Source organism: Ptiloglossa arizonensis, chromosome 3, assembly GCF_051014685.1.
Source record: "Ptiloglossa arizonensis isolate GNS036 chromosome 3, iyPtiAriz1_principal, whole genome shotgun sequence".
NCBI lineage: Eukaryota > Metazoa > Arthropoda > Insecta > Hymenoptera > Colletidae > Ptiloglossa > Ptiloglossa arizonensis.
In genome coordinates this window covers 15,467,987-15,486,918 of record NC_135050.1, presented here as the reverse complement: position 1 = coordinate 15,486,918, position 18,932 = coordinate 15,467,987, and the positions used below count along the sequence as shown (strand labels likewise).

The window sequence follows — 18,932 nt, the reverse complement described above, 5'->3', positions numbered from 1 at the left end:
ATAATTTCAAATAATTTTATATTGTAGAATTAGAATAAAAAAGCTATATGAAACTATATTAATTCTTTACTGCTAAAGAATGTATTTTTAATTGCTTTATATACAGAATATTTCAAATAACAGTATTCGCGAAATATACAAAATAAATATATACTTAAAAACACGTTGTAACGCTATTTTTTGAAATCTTGCAATATGTAATATTAACACTACAAATAAAGAACATTTATTATCTATAACGATATTCTTATATTTTTTTCATAAAGAATATATTCCAAAACAAATAACATGTTATAGATACAACTAAAAAGTTTCTAATGAAAAAAAATAAAAAATACAAAATATGACGCACATTATACGCAGTTATAAGTTTCTCATTTTTTTTTTATTAAATTAGTGAAGTATCACCAAACCAACTTACTTGTTACAAAAAAAAATTGTTTCTCTTAATTTCAAATTATTTTATTTTCCTTGTACACCATCATAGCATGGTTTATAGAAAAATTACAATTAAAGAAAAATGATTTATTTAAAAAACTGAGATGAATATGATATTTTACTTCTACAAATTTATTCGTTAATTATAACTTTTCAATAAAACCAGCTTTCATGTGACACATTGAATCCCATAATGTGCATAGAGGAAAGTGTGTACTCAAGAGTGTTTTGTTCGTGCTACCACAAGGGATGTTAAAATTTTTGCAGGTAGATTCATTTCTTAATTACAATCTTATCATTTTGACATATAAGTAATAGGTTCTTAATTCTACGCATTTACATGCACCATGTGTTAATTCCAAGTTAAACGGTTGGTCAGACATAAGGGTAAACGTTATACAAACAATTATATATATGCTTCAATTTCTCTGTATAACAACACTACAATCAAAAACAATCTCTTGATCAGTGTAAACAATTTATTTTACATAAGAGCAATACTCTGACATCAAAAAAGCGATAATAATGGATAATGTATAGTAATAAATAAAGTATGAAATGTAAATAATGGGTATTTACAAGTATGTAAATGGCAAAAAAGCTATAACAGAGACAAAATAATTGTTTTATCTTCCGTAAATATAATCTCGTATGTATTTTGCAATAGATTCTGTCACTTATTTGTAAATCTACATCTTACATTAATATCGCGTCATGTAATACCTGTACACTTAGAACCTAGAGAACGTGCAACCATAACCACGTACCAACATGTAAGATGCTTGTGTCTCTTGCATGTAGCAAATACGTGACAGATTCAATAAAAAACACATACTAATAGTATCCAGCATGAGTGCTTATTTTCTATAATAATTCGTCTATAATATTTGAAGGGAGCACCATGATAAACACGTATGCGGCTCTATATCCCACTTGGAAAATTGATTAAAAATCTCGTGTACATACTCTCGATTAACTTACGTTAACGTAAATGCGCAATTCCGATCCAGTACACTAACAACCTCAGTTACAACTTCTCACTTCTATTAGTTTCACGCAAGGATCAAAGTTAAACTTTGATTCCAAATAAAAATATATAAGCAAAAATGTTACACGAGAATATGACAAAATATCACAGTTCCGAGTTTGAAAAGTCGCTTCTGAAAATCATGGCTCTCCCTGCCCTTCTTTTATCTATATTCCAAGACAGTCATGAACTGTAAGACATCCTAGTTAACAACAAACCTACATGCTACTATGAGATTATCTATTTCAGAAATCGTAACGTTTAGTAGTGATACATAATCATATACAACTTGCTAAGGATGCTGTAAACTGTATACTGGCTGCTAAATGTTCCATGTGAATACTGTACGTATAATGTATGTAAAAAGTCAGAGGTGACACACAGATTCAGAGCATATTGTGTAAATGAAGCCCAATTTCATTATTTAAGGATTAATGGCTGAAGTTATGGAAACCGAAATAACGATGCGTAGAATGCAATTTACTTCTATGGAAGAGTGATGAATAATGTAATAACATATAATTAAAAAAGTGTTATTATTATATAAAATGTACATAATAGTTCAATCGAAGTATTAAAAGTATTAAATTCTATGGTTATGTATATTATGCTACTGTTTCCAAAATGTCCATAGCTTCTTTATCATCTTAAATAATATCATTTTGTAAATAACTCATAAATATCCATCACTCTTCTTACATTAACTTAGGAGGAAGAATCAGTTGATTTTAACACGATGCATACTTCTATTTTAAGTGTATATAAAATCGAAGATGGAATGCTGATGTATAAAATTTTATGAACAATGTATTTTACCTTTTTCTTAAACTTTATATTTTTCCGAGTATTGTGCTTAATCAGAATGATTTTCCTCCTTTTTTTCTTATAGTATATATAAAAGTGATCATCAGTGTAGCATTTATGCACAAAGCTGAACAATAGTGTACAGCATTCCTTCCTTTTTTACGTTACTTGTTTAAAAGTTACAAACTTCTTTCTCGCTTAATATTCCCAGTATCATCTGCGTTTATAAATCAACCTTCATTTATCTCGTTTTGAATAAGAAATGATGAATAACAAACATTTTCGTACATTGAAAGTATTTTTAACCTTTACAATTACGTTTTAATTAAACACTTCATAAATGTATAAAGTCAAGATCCATGAAGTACAAGAAACATGATCTTTTTGAAACTGTAGAATATCAAGCAAAGGGATCATTTATACGCTTTTAAACACTGACATATTATTTAGTCGAATAGACGCATCGTAAAACGGCATAGCATTCCAGGCTAAATATTTTGAACATTTCAACAAATTGCACAGTTCAAAGTTAATAGAGATTTTCTCATCTCCTTCGACATAGAGTTGGTACTCTGGAAAAGTACCTAAGTAAATTGATTATCTTAATACAATACTTGTGACTAAATATTTACATCAATGCGTTTTACAGCTTCAGTCTATTAAGCTTCTGAACCGCGACAGCCTTCAAACTTTCGCAATATGCGACAATTTTCAAAATTATTAAACTAATCGTGTATCGAAGTACCACTGAACTTTCCTACTGAGCAGGTGGTTGCGGCTCACTAGGCATATTGGGATTCGGATATGGCGATAAAAACGAATAATTCGGATAAGGTGGCGGAGGATGTGGGAATGGAGGATAATAATTAGGCGGGTGTGAAGAAGGAGGTGCGTAACCTCTGTGTATGTAAGGGTCTGCTGGTGGAGGAGGACCATGAAATGCCGTATACATACGAGCGTACTCGGTATTATAAGTCGGCCCGCCGTATGCTGGATATCCAGGTGCACCTACATCATAAATTTAGTTTTAACACACATTTATTACGTGCATAAATAATATCATACAAAAGATTTAAACTTACCACTTGGTGGATAAGCTGCTGAAGAACCGGGTGCTGGGGGATAATGCTGCGAATATGGATCGTACGGTCCCGGTGGATAAGGTCCAGGATAACGACTGCTCGTAGGATGACTAAACGCAGTGGGTATGTGTGTATCATCCCTGGTAGTAGTAGCAACCGTTGTAGTTACCACCGCTTCTGCACTTTTAGTTTCTGTTGTATTTGTTAACGTTTTGGCAGTAGTATTGGGTACTTGGGAATATACTGGAGGCACATTCACCATTGACCTCTCTTCTATAGGTTTTCCTAAATCTGGTTGCGTCTTAGCAGTGTCTATTGGTAATCTAGGATTTGTTGCATGAGGTGGAACACCAGGGAAATATGTACCATAAGGAGTGGATAACGAACGCGATCGTGGATCGCTATAATCATAATATCGAGGATATTGGGCATAAGGGTAACCTTGTGGAACGTTCGGTTCACCTTGCACAGACGCTTCACGCATACTTGGTTCTGCTGTTTTTGGAGAAGTCATGGCATTGGTTCCAGTACACATGGATGTAGCAGAGGAGCCAATAGTTGAATCTGTTATACTTTTAGAGCCTTCTGTACCTCGTAATGTGGGTGTTGGTGGCACTTGCATCGATGGTGTAGGTTGTTGTGTTAACAATGATGGTAACGGTGTGGTCGATGTTGATTGCGTTCCAACTTGCGATGATAATTGAGATGGTATCTGTGGAAGTATCTGTGGTGGCACCTGTGATTGTACTTGTGGTTGTACTTGTGGTTGTACTTGTGGTGGTACTTGCGGTGGAACTTGAGGCGATACTTGTGATGCTACTTGCGGTTGTATTTGCGGCGGTACTTGGGATTGTATTTGAGGCGATACTTGCGGCGGATCTTCAATTATAATTTCCTCATTAGAAGTATCTCTCTTTTCTTGTTGAGTTTGAAAAGTATGTCCATAATTGGTTAATGTATCGTTTGCTTTCGTAACTTGCTTCTCAATTGAAGGAGAACATTGCTTATTAATTTTTGATGTCAATTCCGTTTCTGTTTGATCGTGCTGCGTTTGAACGCCTTGTGCAGTTACAGTATCCGAAGTATATACTTGACTATTTTCTTCAGATGACTTTTGTAGAGACATATCGGTATCCGAATTAGATACACGATTATGGTTAGGTGGACTATAATCTGTATTTGAACTTACTTCGGCAACCACATCCTCTAATCTAACTTCCTCAACCCTTTGTTCCGTTCTAACCTGACCATCTGAAGAATTTGAATTTTCTCCAAGTGTTGAATGATCAACTGGTTCTTGTTTTACTTTAGGTAACCTTGAAAGAGAAACTTGATTTGTTAAATTAACTTGACTCAAATAAGGTTTAGCGGTTGCAGTAGCAACAGGTTTTGGTCTTTTCGAAATTTCTTTGTCAGCAAACGGTCTATAATTAGGAGCATTTCCTGGTTTATTGATTGAACGGCCAGTTATTTGGTTACTTGAGGATGATTTCGGTATTATAGAAATGGCCGAATTATTTCTCAATGGAAATCCGACTTCTGGTTTGGAATTTCTCTGTGTCATTGAAGATACACCTATAATATATAAAAATATGTATTGTAAACAAAAATTTAATCTCGAAAATAAACAACAATTTTAACATTAAAATCGTAGCGCACCTTTTTTCGGTTCTTCCTCTCGTTTCTGTTGATTTAATTTGAGAGCCGTTCGAATTGCTATAATTTTTCCAGATTCTAATTGCATATATATGCCTTTTGGACTTTTCAGTACCATGACTCGTTGACCAGCTTTCAGTACAATACTTCCTTTATCGGGTGAATTAGTAGGAATAACAACATCTAAAGGTAATGTCATTTCTTGTGCACTCATTCCTTGTCTTTGCCATACTTCCGCTGGTATCCACCGACTTCCAGTCACGGCACGTGAGCCTAAACCCTCGGCACCGCGTTGTTGCATAGGTCTAACCGAAGCCACTGGCTTAGATGTAGTACTGCTATCACCACCACGAATTGCTCTAATTTGTAATCCACCTGCTAGAATAATATGTTATATAAAATGTAAAATAATTTTGTTATAAAATTAATACAAGCAATTTAAACATAAGCGTTTGAAAAAAATAAACTTCGGAATGAATCGTACCCCGTGTTGCAGTATTTCCAGGTACATAATTGTAACTAGGTCTCGAACAATTGGCAGCCATTTTTTCAAGTTCGTATCCACGACGAGCTAATCGCTTTTCTGCTTGACTGAGCTTCTTATCTTTCCGATCAACAAGAAGGCTTTCATGATGGAATGGTTGCTTCGTAAGCAACGAAGAATATCGTTCTAACACCCGATGCATGACTTCATCAGAGTAACTGTCCTTAGTTTGTGAAAAATCTTGTACTTGACTATCCTCTTCCCAATCCCAAGATAATGTAGTTGCTTCTTTCAATGAAAGATGGGCATCCGGATTACATTGATCAACAACACGATCAGCCATTCCTTGCTTACTAATTTGCCTGTCATATATTTTTCTTTCCAAACAATTGTCAGTGACTAAGCGGTAGACGAAGCAAGGTTTTTGTTGTCCGTATCTATAAACTCTACAGACAGCTTGTGTATCATGACAGGGATTCCAAGAAGCGTCAAATACAATAGCACGATTTGCGCCAACGAGATTAATACCTAGTGAACCAGCACGTGTTGAAACGAGAAAAAGATGAATTTTTGGATTATTATTAAATTCATTGATAAGTTTTTCTCTTTCTAAAGCGCTAGTGCTTCCGTCTAATCTATAATAATTTACATTTTTAATCCAAGCATCTGTTTGTCCATCTGGATGTTTCAAACTATTTCTAGCTAAAAAATCTTCAATGAGATTCAATGTAAATAATGATTGAGAAAATGCTAAAACACGATCACCAAGTGTAATTGCTTCTTCTAAAATACAAAAGAAAATTGTCATTTTTGCAGACGCATCAATTAACCCTGGTACATAGCCCTTCATTAATTCCGTTGCCTGTAAATAAAAAAATTAATTAGCACCACTTCTAAATTAGCATTGTTCATTCTTCATCTACATTATATTTACCCAATCGTATGGAATTCCAGGATCCTCTTTTCCTCCTGAAAAATTTTTACAATCTTTTTCTTCATCTTTCGTAAGAATTTCATCATCTGACTTGTCTTCTTTATCTTTATCTAATAAATCCTCCTTTTCTCGTTCGTCTTCTTTTGCTAAATCATTTTGATTCAGTCGAGGACTGTGAGATGAACCAAGACTTGGTACAGATCTAGACACTGGTGTTTGACAACTTGATTCAGAACTATAGTTTGAGCTTGTAGAAACATTACTCTGATGTATTGGCTGGCTCTGTACACCAACACTTGCAGTCATTTCTTTACTACTTTTGTCACAAGATCCTGAATTCTGAATATGAGTAGTAGACTGCTGTGGTTTTGAATCATCTGAACGTGAATTTACATCTGAATTATGACTACTGCTATAATCATAAGATTGATTTTGATAATTTTGTGATGGGAAGTAATTACTTTGATATCGATTCACATTAGGATTTACATCTCGATAATATGGATCATTACATTGATCAGATCGAAATGGTTGAGAATAATTTCTTTGCCAATAAGGATCTTCTGGTCCCTTCATTTGACCTACTTGATTTTGATGTGTACCATCTGACGAATAACTTATATTCTGCGATTGATTTTGGCTTACTGGATAGTTATTTGTTGAATTAGTAGATGAGCTTCCACCTTGACGATCGGTTGAAAATTCATGAGATGTGTTAGATGTTGATGTATAATTTTGAGCTTGTTGTTGACTATCTGGTCTGGGATAAAGTTGATCATTTTGATTTAATGTCGAGGCTGATGCTTGTTGATTTTGTGGATAGGTAAGAGACTGACTCTGAGGTTGTTGCACTTGTCCCTGTTGAGAACTACCATATCTATGAGTTGGAGTCTGTGGCAATGGTGTTGAACCCTGATGATTAGAACCATATGCATGATTTGGACCTGAAGAAGCTCCTGTTTGGTTTTGTACAGTAGGTGGGTATGAAGATTGATTTTGTGATGCTGATGAAGATACAAGATGTGAATATCCATGCATAGTATTCTGTGCATTTGGAACTGGCCCCTGTTGATCTTGAGGATATCCATGTGTTTGAGTAGGAGCATTTGTAGCTGATTGTCCTGTGGGATATGAAGATGAATTTTGTGGCACGTTAATTTGATTTTGGGCTGTTGTAGAATATCCACGCATTTGACTCTGTGGAACTGAAGCTTGATTTGATGAATTTGTCATATATGGATGAGATTGACTTTGTGACATTGGATTTGGCGACTGTTGATTAAAAGAAAGAGGCGTTTGTGATGTAGGATTAGTATTTACTTGAGTAGGATAATTATGAGGCTGATTAGATAGTGGCATATTTTGTGACTGTGTGCCAGTATAAGTATGGGAAGAACTTTGTAAAGCAAGACTTTGATTTTGTTGATTAGGTGAAAAGCCGCGATTTTGACCAGGTGCTGTACCCTGACCTTGTTGAGTTGAAAGATATCCAGTTGTTGGAGTTTGAGAGGTCGAATTTTGACTTTGCTGATTAGCACCATATCCTAATGTAGAGTTTTGTAATGGTTGACTTTCATTTCGTGAATATATTGTAGTCTGACCTGGTGCAGAATTATAATTTTGAGCCTGATTAGGTGTATATGGAGAATAATCTGGTATTGGTATATTTGCAGATTGATTTGGCATTTGCGATTGAAAAGAAGATTGGTTTGAAACTTGAGGATAATTATTAGATCCTTGATTTAAGTTGGATGCATAATTACGTCCATGATCTTGATAAGGATAAGACTGACGTGAAAACATTCCAGATACTTCATAATTGTTTCCTTGACTTTGGTCTGAACGAAATTCTGAATTAGGAGGAGCAGTTGGATACCTTTGTGAATGATTATTTGCAGGTTGTTCATTGTTTGATATATAATTCTGTGACTGATTAGTATAGCTTTGCGAAGTATTGTATCCTGGAGTTTGTGTGTATGTTTGAAATGATTGATTTCCATATCTTTGTGGTCCTTGATTATTGTAAAATTCATTATATTCTCCGTGATTATTATCATTTCTGTAATATGTATTTTGGTCATTTGACCTGTAATTCTGATAACCATGAGGATAAGAATTTTGTGGCATAGAATTTGAATATCCTGAATTATTCATTGGCATAGAATAATTTGAATAACTGTTTTGTTTTGGAGCTGTATGTGAATTATCAGACTCTATGTTATCAGTATTAGATGATGAAGAAGCATTAGGTTGCACACTAGCTGCAGGTTTATTTTTTATTGTTGTATTTGTTTTCTTTCCTTTTTTAGACTCTCCCTTTGGCTGACGAGCCTTTGAACGTTTTCCACCAGCAGCATTAGGCTTTTCACCAATTGTTTCTTCTAAATCTAAATCATCTTCTTCATTGGCTTGACGCTTGCGCAGAAAATGATACAAAATATCAGGATGGTTCCAGATTTTACAACATACAGCAAAAGCCTTTAATGGATTGGGAACAGCACGTGTTTTAACAACTTGGTTCATGAATGTATCGTACAATTTTCGTTGATGCGGTGTCATCCTAACCAGAAGAATGTATTCTTCTTTACGTGGTAAAGAAACTTGCAATACAGAATGCGATCTTCTTTGTACAAAACCTTCTAATAAAGCATGCAGTACATGTGCACGATACCTCATCAATCGTATGTCTTGTGGTGTTGAATCAATGCATTGTCCATTCTGAATAGGTCTTTCAAACATATTACAGAACTCACTTTTAGTTCCTAGATAATTAGGTCTGACAAAGTCAACCATGCACCAGTATTCCAGGAGATTATTTTGTAATGGATAACCAGTCAATACAATTCTACGTTTTGTGCGCATTTGTTTCAAGGCCATACTAATACTAGCATGAGAATTTTTTATCCGATGACCTTCATCACATATAACTAAATCAGGTCCTGGATTAACTAGAGCTGAATGCATCTCATTTAATAATCCTTTATTTTTGTCTTCTTCCTCAACATCAACAGTGTCCTTGAAAGGTTGTCCACGTTTTCTTTTTGCTTTATTTGGCTTTTTTAAAGATAACTGCCTATATAATTCATATCCTATTAATAAAACACCACCTCCTACTTGCCAATCTTGAATTACTTTGGCTCTTGCTGTCATGGTTTTATGAGAATCATTTAAGATATGCAGTCGAAAATGTCTTGGTCTTAATTCCACACCAATGGGAGCATCTACATTAAATGGAGTTTCAACTTTTTCAATCTCCTTTTTCTCTTCACTCAGTACTTCCTCTTTCGTTGTGCAAGTGCCTTCCTCCTTCTTAATTGTTTCTTCTGGTTCTTTTTTTACATTAATTTCTGTATTTACAGAAGGCAAAGCATTCTTAAAACATTCTTTTCTTGATTCTTGATCTGCTTCTTGAGGTGGTCGGTTTGTATAATTAGAGAAAGTATTAGTAGAATTGTCATAATTTGGATAGACTGATCCAGTGTGATGATTTTCTGTGCCAGGATACAAAGTACTAGAATTTCGTGTTTCTATGTTTGGATACATAGGAGCTTGCGATCGATTTTCTATACCAGGATACATATTACCAGAGTTCTGACTTTCTACGCCAAATTTTGTTTCTGGTATACTTGATCTCTGTTGCATACCATGGCAATTTACTTCTGACTTCATTGAATCAAAATTAGATATTGGATTAGAGCTTGTATTATACATTGTATTTTGAGAAATATCACTGTGATAATTTTCATTTGTATGTACGTGTGGATCTGATATATTTTTATTTAATATATTATCCTGCACATAGCCAGGTATTATGTTATGAGTTTCATATCCTTGATGAGTATATGGATTTTCTGGCATAATATTCAAAGGTTGGGATGTATTTTCTTGTCCAAAGCGATGAGCTGATTCTGTACTAATAGGCCTTGACAGATTTGACATATCACTTTGATTTCCACAGTCATCTTTAATTTCTTGTTTAAGTTCTACCCCAGGTTCTGATTTCACATTTAAGCCTTTACTGTGTTTTTCCGGAGCATTAGGATCCTCATATGGTAACCACATATTAAATTCTGCTAGCCAGTTTTGTAATGTATTAATAGGCATGATACAAAGAACTGTTTTAGCTGTAGTGCATCGAAAAAAAATATCACAGAAGCTAGCAACTTGAAGAGTTTTCCCTAAACCCATACTGTGAGCAAGGATACACCCAAAACCAGAACTAGTTTTATACCTTTCAATGCTTTCAACAATATTGTCAAAAAGAAAACGAATACCACCAATTTGATGAGGTTTAATAATACGAGCTACTTGTGGTGCTAAAAACACATCAGGCTCAGTTTCAGGATGACCCACATTAATTAACACTCTACCATGTTCATCTGGAATGTTATATCTATCATTAGTATGCATGCCAGAATTGGATGGATCATCTTCGTTGTCCGTTTCTTCTTCTCCACTTGGATCGCTTAAAACTATACAGTCATCATCTGAACTTTCGCTAGAACTAGATATTGTTACTACATCTTTACCCTTAGCTGTTTTTTGAGATTTCAACCCAGTAGACATCTTTTTAGTAATATGCATCTGTTTCTCACGTAATGCTTCTTCAGCTTCTATATCAGAAAGTTCAGAATCTGAGTAATATTCAGTTCTATCCATAGGTTCCTTTTTGGGAACTACAGGTGATATGCTCACAGAAGGTGTCATCATTCGAATTCTTTGTTGTAACATATTGGGACCAATAGGACGACTTGGAACTCGAGAAATTGATGTTTGTGCCCCTTGGTAAACACCCCTGCCCTTTTGCCAACGAGATCCATCTATTGATCTTCTTTGCATTTGATTTGTTTGCATACTAGAAGTTGTCTGAGATCCAGTCCCAGATCCAGAATTTACTTTAAGAAGCACTGTATTTGGTAAACGAACTGGCGTAGGTGAAAATGATGATGAAGATGATTGTGAAATAGTAGTTCCTGCTTGATTTTGTTTTCCTTGTAAAAGACTGATTACTCTTGTTTGTGTTTTATTATTCTGCCTATTTATTGCTATCTGTCGTTGAACTTCACGAATAATTCTTTGTTGTTCTAGTACCCTTCGAAGACGTTCCATTTCTTGTCGCTGGGCAGATAAAGTAGCTTCATCAAGTTGATTCTCATCCATTACTTCTCGAATATTTCTTCTCATATTTGCTAATTTCTTTTCTGCCTTTGTTTCACATTCTGATGCACTTCCTTCAGTTCCATCATCTTTCCTTTGTTTCTTTTTGGCTGTATCAGAAAGCTCTGAATCAGCATGCCTCTTATTACTTTCAGCACCTTCATCCTCCATGGAATGACCTTCATGTTTATCACTTTCATGTTCTATGCTTTCTTCATCATCTGTATCTTTTGAAATTGGTTTCCCAAGTAAATCAGCTTCAGATACTTCTTGACCCTCTATTGGAGCTCCTTTTAATATAATTGAGAATTATGAGAATGATATAATACTACTCTATATGCTAATTATAAAAAGTAATATTATACAAACCTTCCAATGGTAAAGTATCCAATATATTAACTGGTTCCTCATCATCCTCTTCGGGTTGAGAGTGGTGTCGTTCTGACTCCATTCGTACACCAATTTGGGAATCAATTGTTTCATCTAAATCCATATCGTCTCCTGAACCTTCAGAACGTATTTCTTCTATTTCTTCTGACTGTAATGTATCATTTTTCTTTTCATGTTCTCCATCAGATGTTTCACCACTAGATTCCTCTGAACTTTCATCATTTCCTGTTTGAGGCTCTATATTGTTCATGTTTGTATTTGTTGAAGTTTCATTCGAAATTAATGCTTCATTAGGCTTAGAGCCTGAGCGAGGAGTCACGCGTTCTATAGTGACATCCCCAATACGTGTTAAAAAACTGTCCAAACTATTAGACATGTTGTGTACAGTTCATTAAGTCACAATGTGTTTTAGTCAAATTTTATATGAAATCATGGAATGTCTTGACACTTTTCTGCGTAACACTAATATTTATGTTATTCTGTGCATCGCTTATATTATTTACTCATAATTTTATATCCTTTCATGCCTGTAATAAGAAATGTATTCCTCTGTAAAATCAATATTAATAAATATTAAAATCCATTGCATTAATGAATCAAATAAAAAAGACTACAAAATTTAAAAATTTTAGTCCCAAAATAATATACAAGTAAAGGAAATCAAAACCTGATGCTAATAATACAACACAGATATTACAAAATAAAACTATTGTATCTTATACATGCATTTGATATGCAATAGATTTGACAATTTATTAAATTTTCAATGTTGGGACATTGTATACAATAATTTTAAATGGATAGTAAGTCATTGTATATTCGTGGAATACATTGCTATATTACGTACAATTGTCTTAAACAATAAAGATATATAATAAATATATTTGTATTTCGTATGAAAGTAAAACAAAAAATAGTTCAGTTTGTTACATATGATGCAACACAAATAAACATTTAACAATATTGAAATTAAAATGTCTAAATGTCAGAAAAGAAATGAATAATTATGAGCTTATATATAGAAATGTTTACATAGAAAATTGCATGCGTTGACATATTACTGAGGTATATAAAAACTTAAGAAGGCAAAGTGTTTCGAAATAGAATATAAACTATGAATCATTCTAGAACACTTGCAATTAAACACACTTGTTGAGAGACCAGCTAGTCACATTCTCGAGCTCACGAACAAACTCTAACAGTAATAAATTGGACCGTACTGTTTAACGAAAGGGTTATAGCAGACGCACAACTAAGTTTGTGACAACGTAACCGAAGAAGTCGCGTTAAAGTATTCATAATGTTCCGAGTTATTTAAGGCAGAAGCTGTCAAACAGGGAGAATGAAAGCAGCTCAGAATGTTTGTTTTCGGACGAGCCGATCCGGCTCGACGATTAACACTAGGAAGTCGCGTCGTTTTGCAACCGGCGTCGTCACGTATCTTGCACACGTCAAATTCTACCAATGATCCGCGTTTACGACTGCTTAATTAGCCGTTAATTACGGATTAAAAATAATGACACACACATACACACGTCTGATGGACGCCATAGCGTCGTTGTTCGCCGCTCGACGATCACGGTTCTCCGCAATGTCCGAAGATCAGCGAACAAGCCTCGTCACTCGGGTTAATGCACGCATCGTTTTGACCTCGGCACCCGATTCCTTTTCACCTAAGCTGCATGACGAGGTTACGAGAATTCACTTTACCACCAAAAGTTCACTTAAGTTCGCACGCGTCGCTCTCAAGCTTTCCGCGGCATTTTTTTCACGCACTTTTTCTAACAAGTATATTCCACTCGGTGGAACGCCATCTTGGCTGCGCTATAAAACACATCCGCTGAGTGATCGCGAGGGAACGACACCCACAGCTGGGTAAAATATGCCTTTCAAATTGTAAATACTAAATAATTTATTTTATTTGCAACTCTGATTTATTATTGTTCAAATAAAATGCTATTTTATTTGTATCAAGTTTCTGAAATTGTATTCGGAAATACTATTTTATTTGCATTCTCGTGAAAATAGAAATACGATTTAATTTGGACTAATTTATTTGAAATAAATATATCCATATCTGAATACCATTTGAAATACTACTTTAAATAATGGATGTAAAAATTAATGTAAATAAAGTAATATTTCAAATTAATATAAAAATTTAAGAAATAGAATAGTTGTATATTCAGAAAATAAAATATAAATATTTAAAATATCTTGTCACAATGAAAATAAGACTGAAATAGACAACTTAGAGTAGAGTGATATGTAAAATTTGAAATAGAAATATTTTGTAAATTACTAAAGTAAAAAATTTATTTTACATTTCACACAAGAAAGATTTAAATTGAGACTACAGCTTATTGTGTTTTCAGGCAGTAGGTACAAAAGTGTGTGACAAAATATAAAGATATCTTTAGATTGTGCACTCTTGAAGGCCACATATTTTAATACTTCTGTTTCAAATTTTATCCAGCTATGACGATATTGTGTCTTTATCTTCCGTTTAATTGATTTTTAGACATTTTGCACCTTTGAGTATCAGTTTTTACCACACATATTCTTATGTTTAAATTAATTATTCGCAAAAAGATGTTTCTTCGGGAAAACATATACAACAATTACCTGTTTTCTGATGTTATAAAGGCTATTATTCAATTAAAAACATTGATTATTGCACCTAAATTTGTAATAAGTAATTTAAATCATGATCATAAACAATTGAATTCAAGATTATGGTAGAAATCATTTTATTTGTACTGTAGCTATATTATAATGATGTAACAAATGATCTAATAAAAACATATAGTATAAAACATTACGTGTCTTTGTCCTTTTTATAAATCTATTTAATTATAATTATTTCATTATGTTTTGTTACTTTTAAAGATACTTAGTAAGTAAGTATAATATATTTTAAATATAATTATATGAATATCATATGACTAAAATTAGAACAATTTAATGCAGTATGGTATAGTATAATAGTATGCATATAAAATTCTAATATACTAAACTAAAATAAGTATATATATATATATATATCTATATATAGCTTTCTTCATTGACATAAAATAAATGAAAATTGTGAAGTTCATTGAAAGTGAAACATTTCAGTGAAAAGAAATAAAAGTCTGTCTACACTGTATTTATAACATACAGAGGTAATAAAATTTCAATTAGCAGTCTCACATGCATCAATCCAATCATTATATACATCAAGAGGTTCGGAAAGCAAGTTTATTGTAGTTTGAAAATCTTCTAAGCAAACCCTACAAGTAATTCTTGCTGTATTTTTTGACTTATCCCTGAAAATAAAAAATAAATGATAAAATACAAAATTTAAATGACATAGAAATTGACTGCAAATTTGTTATACCTACATTTTAACCTCACATGATTTTTCGTGATTACAAAACGGACAATTAAATTGCGTATCTAGAGGTTGAATAGCTTTCTTTTTACTTGGAGGTTTTCGTTTACTTTTTCTTCGTCCCATTACGATTCAAGTATATGCAATTATGTGTACGTTTATTAAAAAATTTGGATTCAACACATAATGACTTGTACCAAGTTTTGGTACTATTTGTGTTGTGTCGGCAACCAGCCGAACGCGGGAATACATTATAAGGTTCGTAAAAAAATTACTAGATTTACGTAACACGTGTATACACAAGAAATATAGTTTCTTTTTACGTTATCTGTGCAATAAATAAATAATTTGCAAGCTGTAATTATTTGTTTCTTAAAAGTATTAAAAATACTGAATTGGTTAATTTGTTTCACACGTTGGTGACCAAATAATATTTATGAATGACTAAATATATCTAAGTATATGAGTTATATATACATATATCCTAGAACATATTAACAGTTAACAAACATTCATAAATTATTAAGAGGTTGTTTTTATCATTGTAATTTAAAAAATACTTTAATGTCAATAAATTAAGTGGTTTTTAACATCAATCTGCTAATGCTATGAGTACTTTAAGTGTGTATCCTTTAAAACAGTAACATTTTGGTATCGTGCATATTTTTAAAAGAAGTTTTCTATAAATAACCTTAATTTTGAACAGAAATTTATCCATACCTTTCCCATCGGCAAGAGAAGCAGAAATTGCTTATCAAGTCCTTAAAGTTGATGAAGAGCCTCCAAGAAGTGGTGTTTCAAAAGACTTGACATTAGATAATAATATTTTGCAAGTGTAAGTTTATAAGAATACTTTATAATTTGTAATATTTAATTATGTTTGTACAGTTGTATCATTAATGTGTATTATTTTGTATAGATTAATTTATGGAAAAGAAGCACGAAAAGTCAGAGTGGCATTAACATCATTGTTTGATAGTTTAATTTTAGTAGTAGAAACTATGCAGCAATTTGGTCCCCCTGTGCCTACTTATAATTATTATTAAGTAAATATTCTTTATTCCTTTTATTATTTTAAACAATATTATGTAAAATGGAGCATACTCCCGCTCCATATGGACCAAGATCTGTTTATGGATACGCTTTGTACATAGGTTCAAATATGCTTTTCTTTTTGTTCTTGATTTGGGCAATAGTACCAGATCAAATTTTACATAATTTAGGATTAACATATTGGCCTTCCAAGTATTGGGCAGTAGCAATTCCAATTTGGGCCTTAACTGCTCTTGCTACCTTTGCATTTATTATATATCCAGCTATAAATTTATTGATGACGCCAAATATTGATGATATTATAACTATTACGGATGAACATTCACGTCCCAAAAAGGAAACTGTTTCAGGTGGTATACCCCCTGTCTATGATATTCCAATAACAGAAGTTTGTAGAAAATTATATTTACCAAAAAAGAAATATGAATAAATTGTACTAAATCCTTTATTAGTTTGGTAAAAAATTGTAGTTAAAGTATAAAATTATAAGAATCTGGTAAGTATATTTGTAACAATGTAATAATATTGGATTATAGGTTTATTAAAGAATACAAAAATATTTGTATTATGACAAATATATTTCAAACTTTTTTCAAATAAATATTTTTAAACTTTAAATATAATAATTGATCTGTATTAGTTTTAATTATTCATATAAATATATACATAATATATCTTTTATGAATATTGTGTTAAATTTTTATTTATTTAGCAATATTTTTTAAGAGGCTACTGTTACATTGAATTGCTTATGAATTTCGTGTATTATATAATTTGATGTTATCATAATTAGTCTTATATAGTTTGGAGGATAAAGAAAATATTGTACGTAGTCGTTACGAACTTTTATACGGTAAAGCAATGGAAAGATTTATTTTGAAAACTAAACCACACGAAAAATTAGCTAGTGGTAGTAAATATAATAAGGTTATGAATTATTTCCTATCTAAAAACGCTGAATGCGAAGTTATTAACGTGAGAAAATTACTAAAAAGTACATGTGACACAAAAACGTTCTTTTGTAGTTTTGAGCTTGTGCCTACAAAAAAAAACAATTTTTATCAAAGGTTTGTATACCACGCACTAAATAGTATCTAAGGTGTATGTATATATATATATATATACATATATTTTTTTATAAAAGTTTGTCCTATTAGTTTTTTTACAGAGATGAATAAGTATCGCCCACTCTTTTATACTTTAACATGGCATATGAAAAGTACGAACGATTATCTGTCTTTAGAGTTAATGTATCAATTTCCAAATAATACATTTCTCCATTTAGTTATTAATAATTTAACTCGTGCTGATTTACTGATTATTCTAAAAAAAGCATTAAATCGAGGTGTAACCAATATTTTTGTACTAAGAGGAGGTAATTAAATAGTTTTATAAAGTTCCTTTAAAGATCAAAATATCTGTTTGTAGAAATGATTGTTTCTTTATAAATCTGGAAAATATTTTTTAATTAATTTTTAATCAAAAAATTTTTATTATTTTTCGATTAATTCGATAAAACTGAATTTTCAGATCCTGTAGTTGCAAATACTGACTTTCCACGTGCTGCAGATTTTGTGCGTTTTATAAGAAATGAATTTGGGGATATATTTTGTATATGTGTTGCTGGTTATCCTAATATGCATCCGGAATCACCATCTAAGGAATTAGATTTGTTATATTTGAAAGAAAAAGTACTTGCTTTATTTGAATTTTAACTTCAGTTTAAATATATACATATATATAATAGTTGATACATCATACGACATATTTAAATATTGATCAAACTGAACGTTAATTACATTTAAAGGTTGATGCTGGTGCTGATTTGATTATAACTCAAGTAGTTTTTGAAGCAAATGTTTTTATTAAGTTCGTGAATGATTGCAAAGAAATTGGAATCAACGTTCCGATTATCCCCGGAATTTTATTAATCCCCAACTATGCGTCTCTCGAAAAAATGTCAAAAATTTGTAATTTTACAGTGCCCCAAAGTAGTTTAGATATTTTGCAATCTATAAAAGACAATGATGATGAAGTAAGTAAATATGGAATAAAATTAGCTACGAACATTATCAAAGATGTCTTTGCAAGTGGAACTACTTTTGGTTTTCATTTGTTCACACTAAACAGGTAAATTTTAAGTTTTATTAACAATGAAGATATAGTATACAGCGTATATATTTGTGTATTTATGGATTGTAGAACATCATTGGCATCGGAATTGTGCAACAAATTAAGTATTTTCCAATAATTATCGAAGGATGGGATTCATTATAATTTTAAAGAAATAATGGCAAATACTGTACATCTACAAATAAATGTAATCGTATTACCCGCCAAATTAAAAAGTATTTACCAATCGTTAAAATTCCCTATGGTAGCACGCTATCGAAATATTAAAGTATTTAATTTCTACTACCAATGATATGAAACATATGTTAAAATTGCGATAAGTGTCGGTTACGATAATATAACTAAAGGTCGCACTTTATTCTTGTAATGTACTCATAACAACGGTGCCCGAATCAACCTTC

General features: G+C 32.3%; 5 protein-coding genes and 1 long non-coding RNA gene across 9 annotated transcripts; 4 read left to right on the top strand and 2 right to left on the bottom strand.

Annotated features, from left to right (window-relative positions):
• Positions 1-403: 403 nt before the first annotated feature.
• LOC143144385 (uncharacterized) lies at positions 404-13,765 on the bottom strand. Of its 4 annotated transcripts, none has more exons than XM_076306728.1 (7): positions 13,122-13,765; positions 11,952-12,434; positions 6,426-11,872; positions 5,492-6,353; positions 5,011-5,385; positions 3,352-4,926; positions 404-3,277 (listed from the first exon to the last, which is right to left on the bottom strand). In XM_076306728.1, exons 2-7 carry the CDS (start codon positions 12,346-12,348, stop codon positions 3,027-3,029), a joined length of 8,907 nt encoding a protein of 2,968 aa, XP_076162843.1. In that variant the 5' UTR covers positions 12,349-12,434; positions 13,122-13,765; the 3' UTR covers positions 404-3,026. The 4 variants fall into 4 exon arrangements, with proteins under 4 accessions (XP_076162843.1, XP_076162847.1, XP_076162845.1 ...); XM_076306732.1 differs by having other exon boundaries at positions 5,011-5,382; XM_076306730.1 differs by having other exon boundaries at positions 11,952-12,499; positions 13,504-13,765.
• A 1,340-nt stretch (positions 13,766-15,105) lies between these two features.
• Positions 15,106-15,569, bottom strand: LOC143145062 (transcription elongation factor 1 homolog). Its single transcript, XM_076308078.1, has 2 exons — positions 15,356-15,569; positions 15,106-15,280 (listed from the first exon to the last, which is right to left on the bottom strand). Exons 1-2 carry the CDS (start codon positions 15,469-15,471, stop codon positions 15,148-15,150), a joined length of 249 nt encoding a protein of 82 aa, XP_076164193.1. The 5' UTR covers positions 15,472-15,569; the 3' UTR covers positions 15,106-15,147.
• Positions 15,570-15,676: 107 nt separating this feature from the next.
• LOC143145060 (EKC/KEOPS complex subunit LAGE3-like) lies at positions 15,677-16,681 on the top strand. The gene is made up of 4 exons (XM_076308077.1): positions 15,677-15,970; positions 16,052-16,180; positions 16,265-16,391; positions 16,542-16,681. Exons 1-3 carry the CDS (start codon positions 15,954-15,956, stop codon positions 16,389-16,391), a joined length of 273 nt encoding a protein of 90 aa, XP_076164192.1. The 5' UTR covers positions 15,677-15,953; the 3' UTR covers positions 16,542-16,681.
• Positions 16,439-16,846, top strand: Pig-p (phosphatidylinositol glycan anchor biosynthesis class P). Its single transcript, XM_076308076.1, has one exon. The coding sequence runs from the start codon at positions 16,439-16,441 to the stop codon at positions 16,826-16,828; it is 390 nt and encodes a 129-aa protein (XP_076164191.1). The 3' UTR covers positions 16,829-16,846.
• Positions 16,847-16,983: 137 nt separating this feature from the next.
• On the top strand, positions 16,984-17,602 carry LOC143145063 (uncharacterized). The gene is made up of 2 exons (XR_012991596.1): positions 16,984-17,465; positions 17,567-17,602. It is a non-coding gene; the product is annotated as an uncharacterized LOC143145063 (long non-coding RNA).
• An 8-nt stretch (positions 17,603-17,610) lies between these two features.
• LOC143144917 (methylenetetrahydrofolate reductase (NADPH)) lies at positions 17,611-18,649 on the top strand. The gene is made up of 4 exons (XM_076307798.1): positions 17,611-17,773; positions 17,929-18,089; positions 18,206-18,528; positions 18,601-18,649. The coding sequence occupies exons 1-4, from the start codon at positions 17,611-17,613 to the stop codon at positions 18,647-18,649; spliced, it is 696 nt and encodes a 231-aa protein (XP_076163913.1).
• The last annotated feature ends 283 nt before the right edge of the window (positions 18,650-18,932 follow it).

Excerpts from the sequence above, each read along its gene's own strand:
- LOC143144385 (XM_076306728.1), bottom strand. The coding sequence starts at position 12,348 with ATGTCTAATAGTTTGGACAGTTTTTTAACACGTATTGGGGATGTCACT. Across the intron at positions 6,354-6,425 it reads CTGGAATTCCATACGATTGG|GCAACGGAATTAATGAAGGG; the intron begins GTAAATATAATG and ends TTTTATTTACAG. Across the intron at positions 4,927-5,010 it reads AGAGGAAGAACCGAAAAAAG|GTGTATCTTCAATGACACAG; the intron begins GTGCGCTACGAT and ends TATATATTATAG.
- LOC143145062 (XM_076308078.1), bottom strand. The coding sequence starts at position 15,471 with ATGGGACGAAGAAAAAGTAAACGAAAACCTCCAAGTAAAAAGAAAGCT. Across the intron at positions 15,281-15,355 it reads AAATCATGTGAGGTTAAAAT|GGATAAGTCAAAAAATACAG; the intron begins GTAGGTATAACA and ends TTTTATTTTCAG.
- LOC143145060 (XM_076308077.1), top strand. Across the intron at positions 16,181-16,264 it reads GATAATAATATTTTGCAAGT|ATTAATTTATGGAAAAGAAG; the intron begins GTAAGTTTATAA and ends TATTTTGTATAG.
- Pig-p (XM_076308076.1), top strand. The coding sequence starts at position 16,439 with ATGGAGCATACTCCCGCTCCATATGGACCAAGATCTGTTTATGGATAC.
- LOC143144917 (XM_076307798.1), top strand. The coding sequence starts at position 17,611 with ATGAAAAGTACGAACGATTATCTGTCTTTAGAGTTAATGTATCAATTT. Across the intron at positions 17,774-17,928 it reads TATTTTTGTACTAAGAGGAG|ATCCTGTAGTTGCAAATACT; the intron begins GTAATTAAATAG and ends CTGAATTTTCAG. Across the intron at positions 18,090-18,205 it reads TGTTATATTTGAAAGAAAAA|GTTGATGCTGGTGCTGATTT; the intron begins GTACTTGCTTTA and ends TTACATTTAAAG.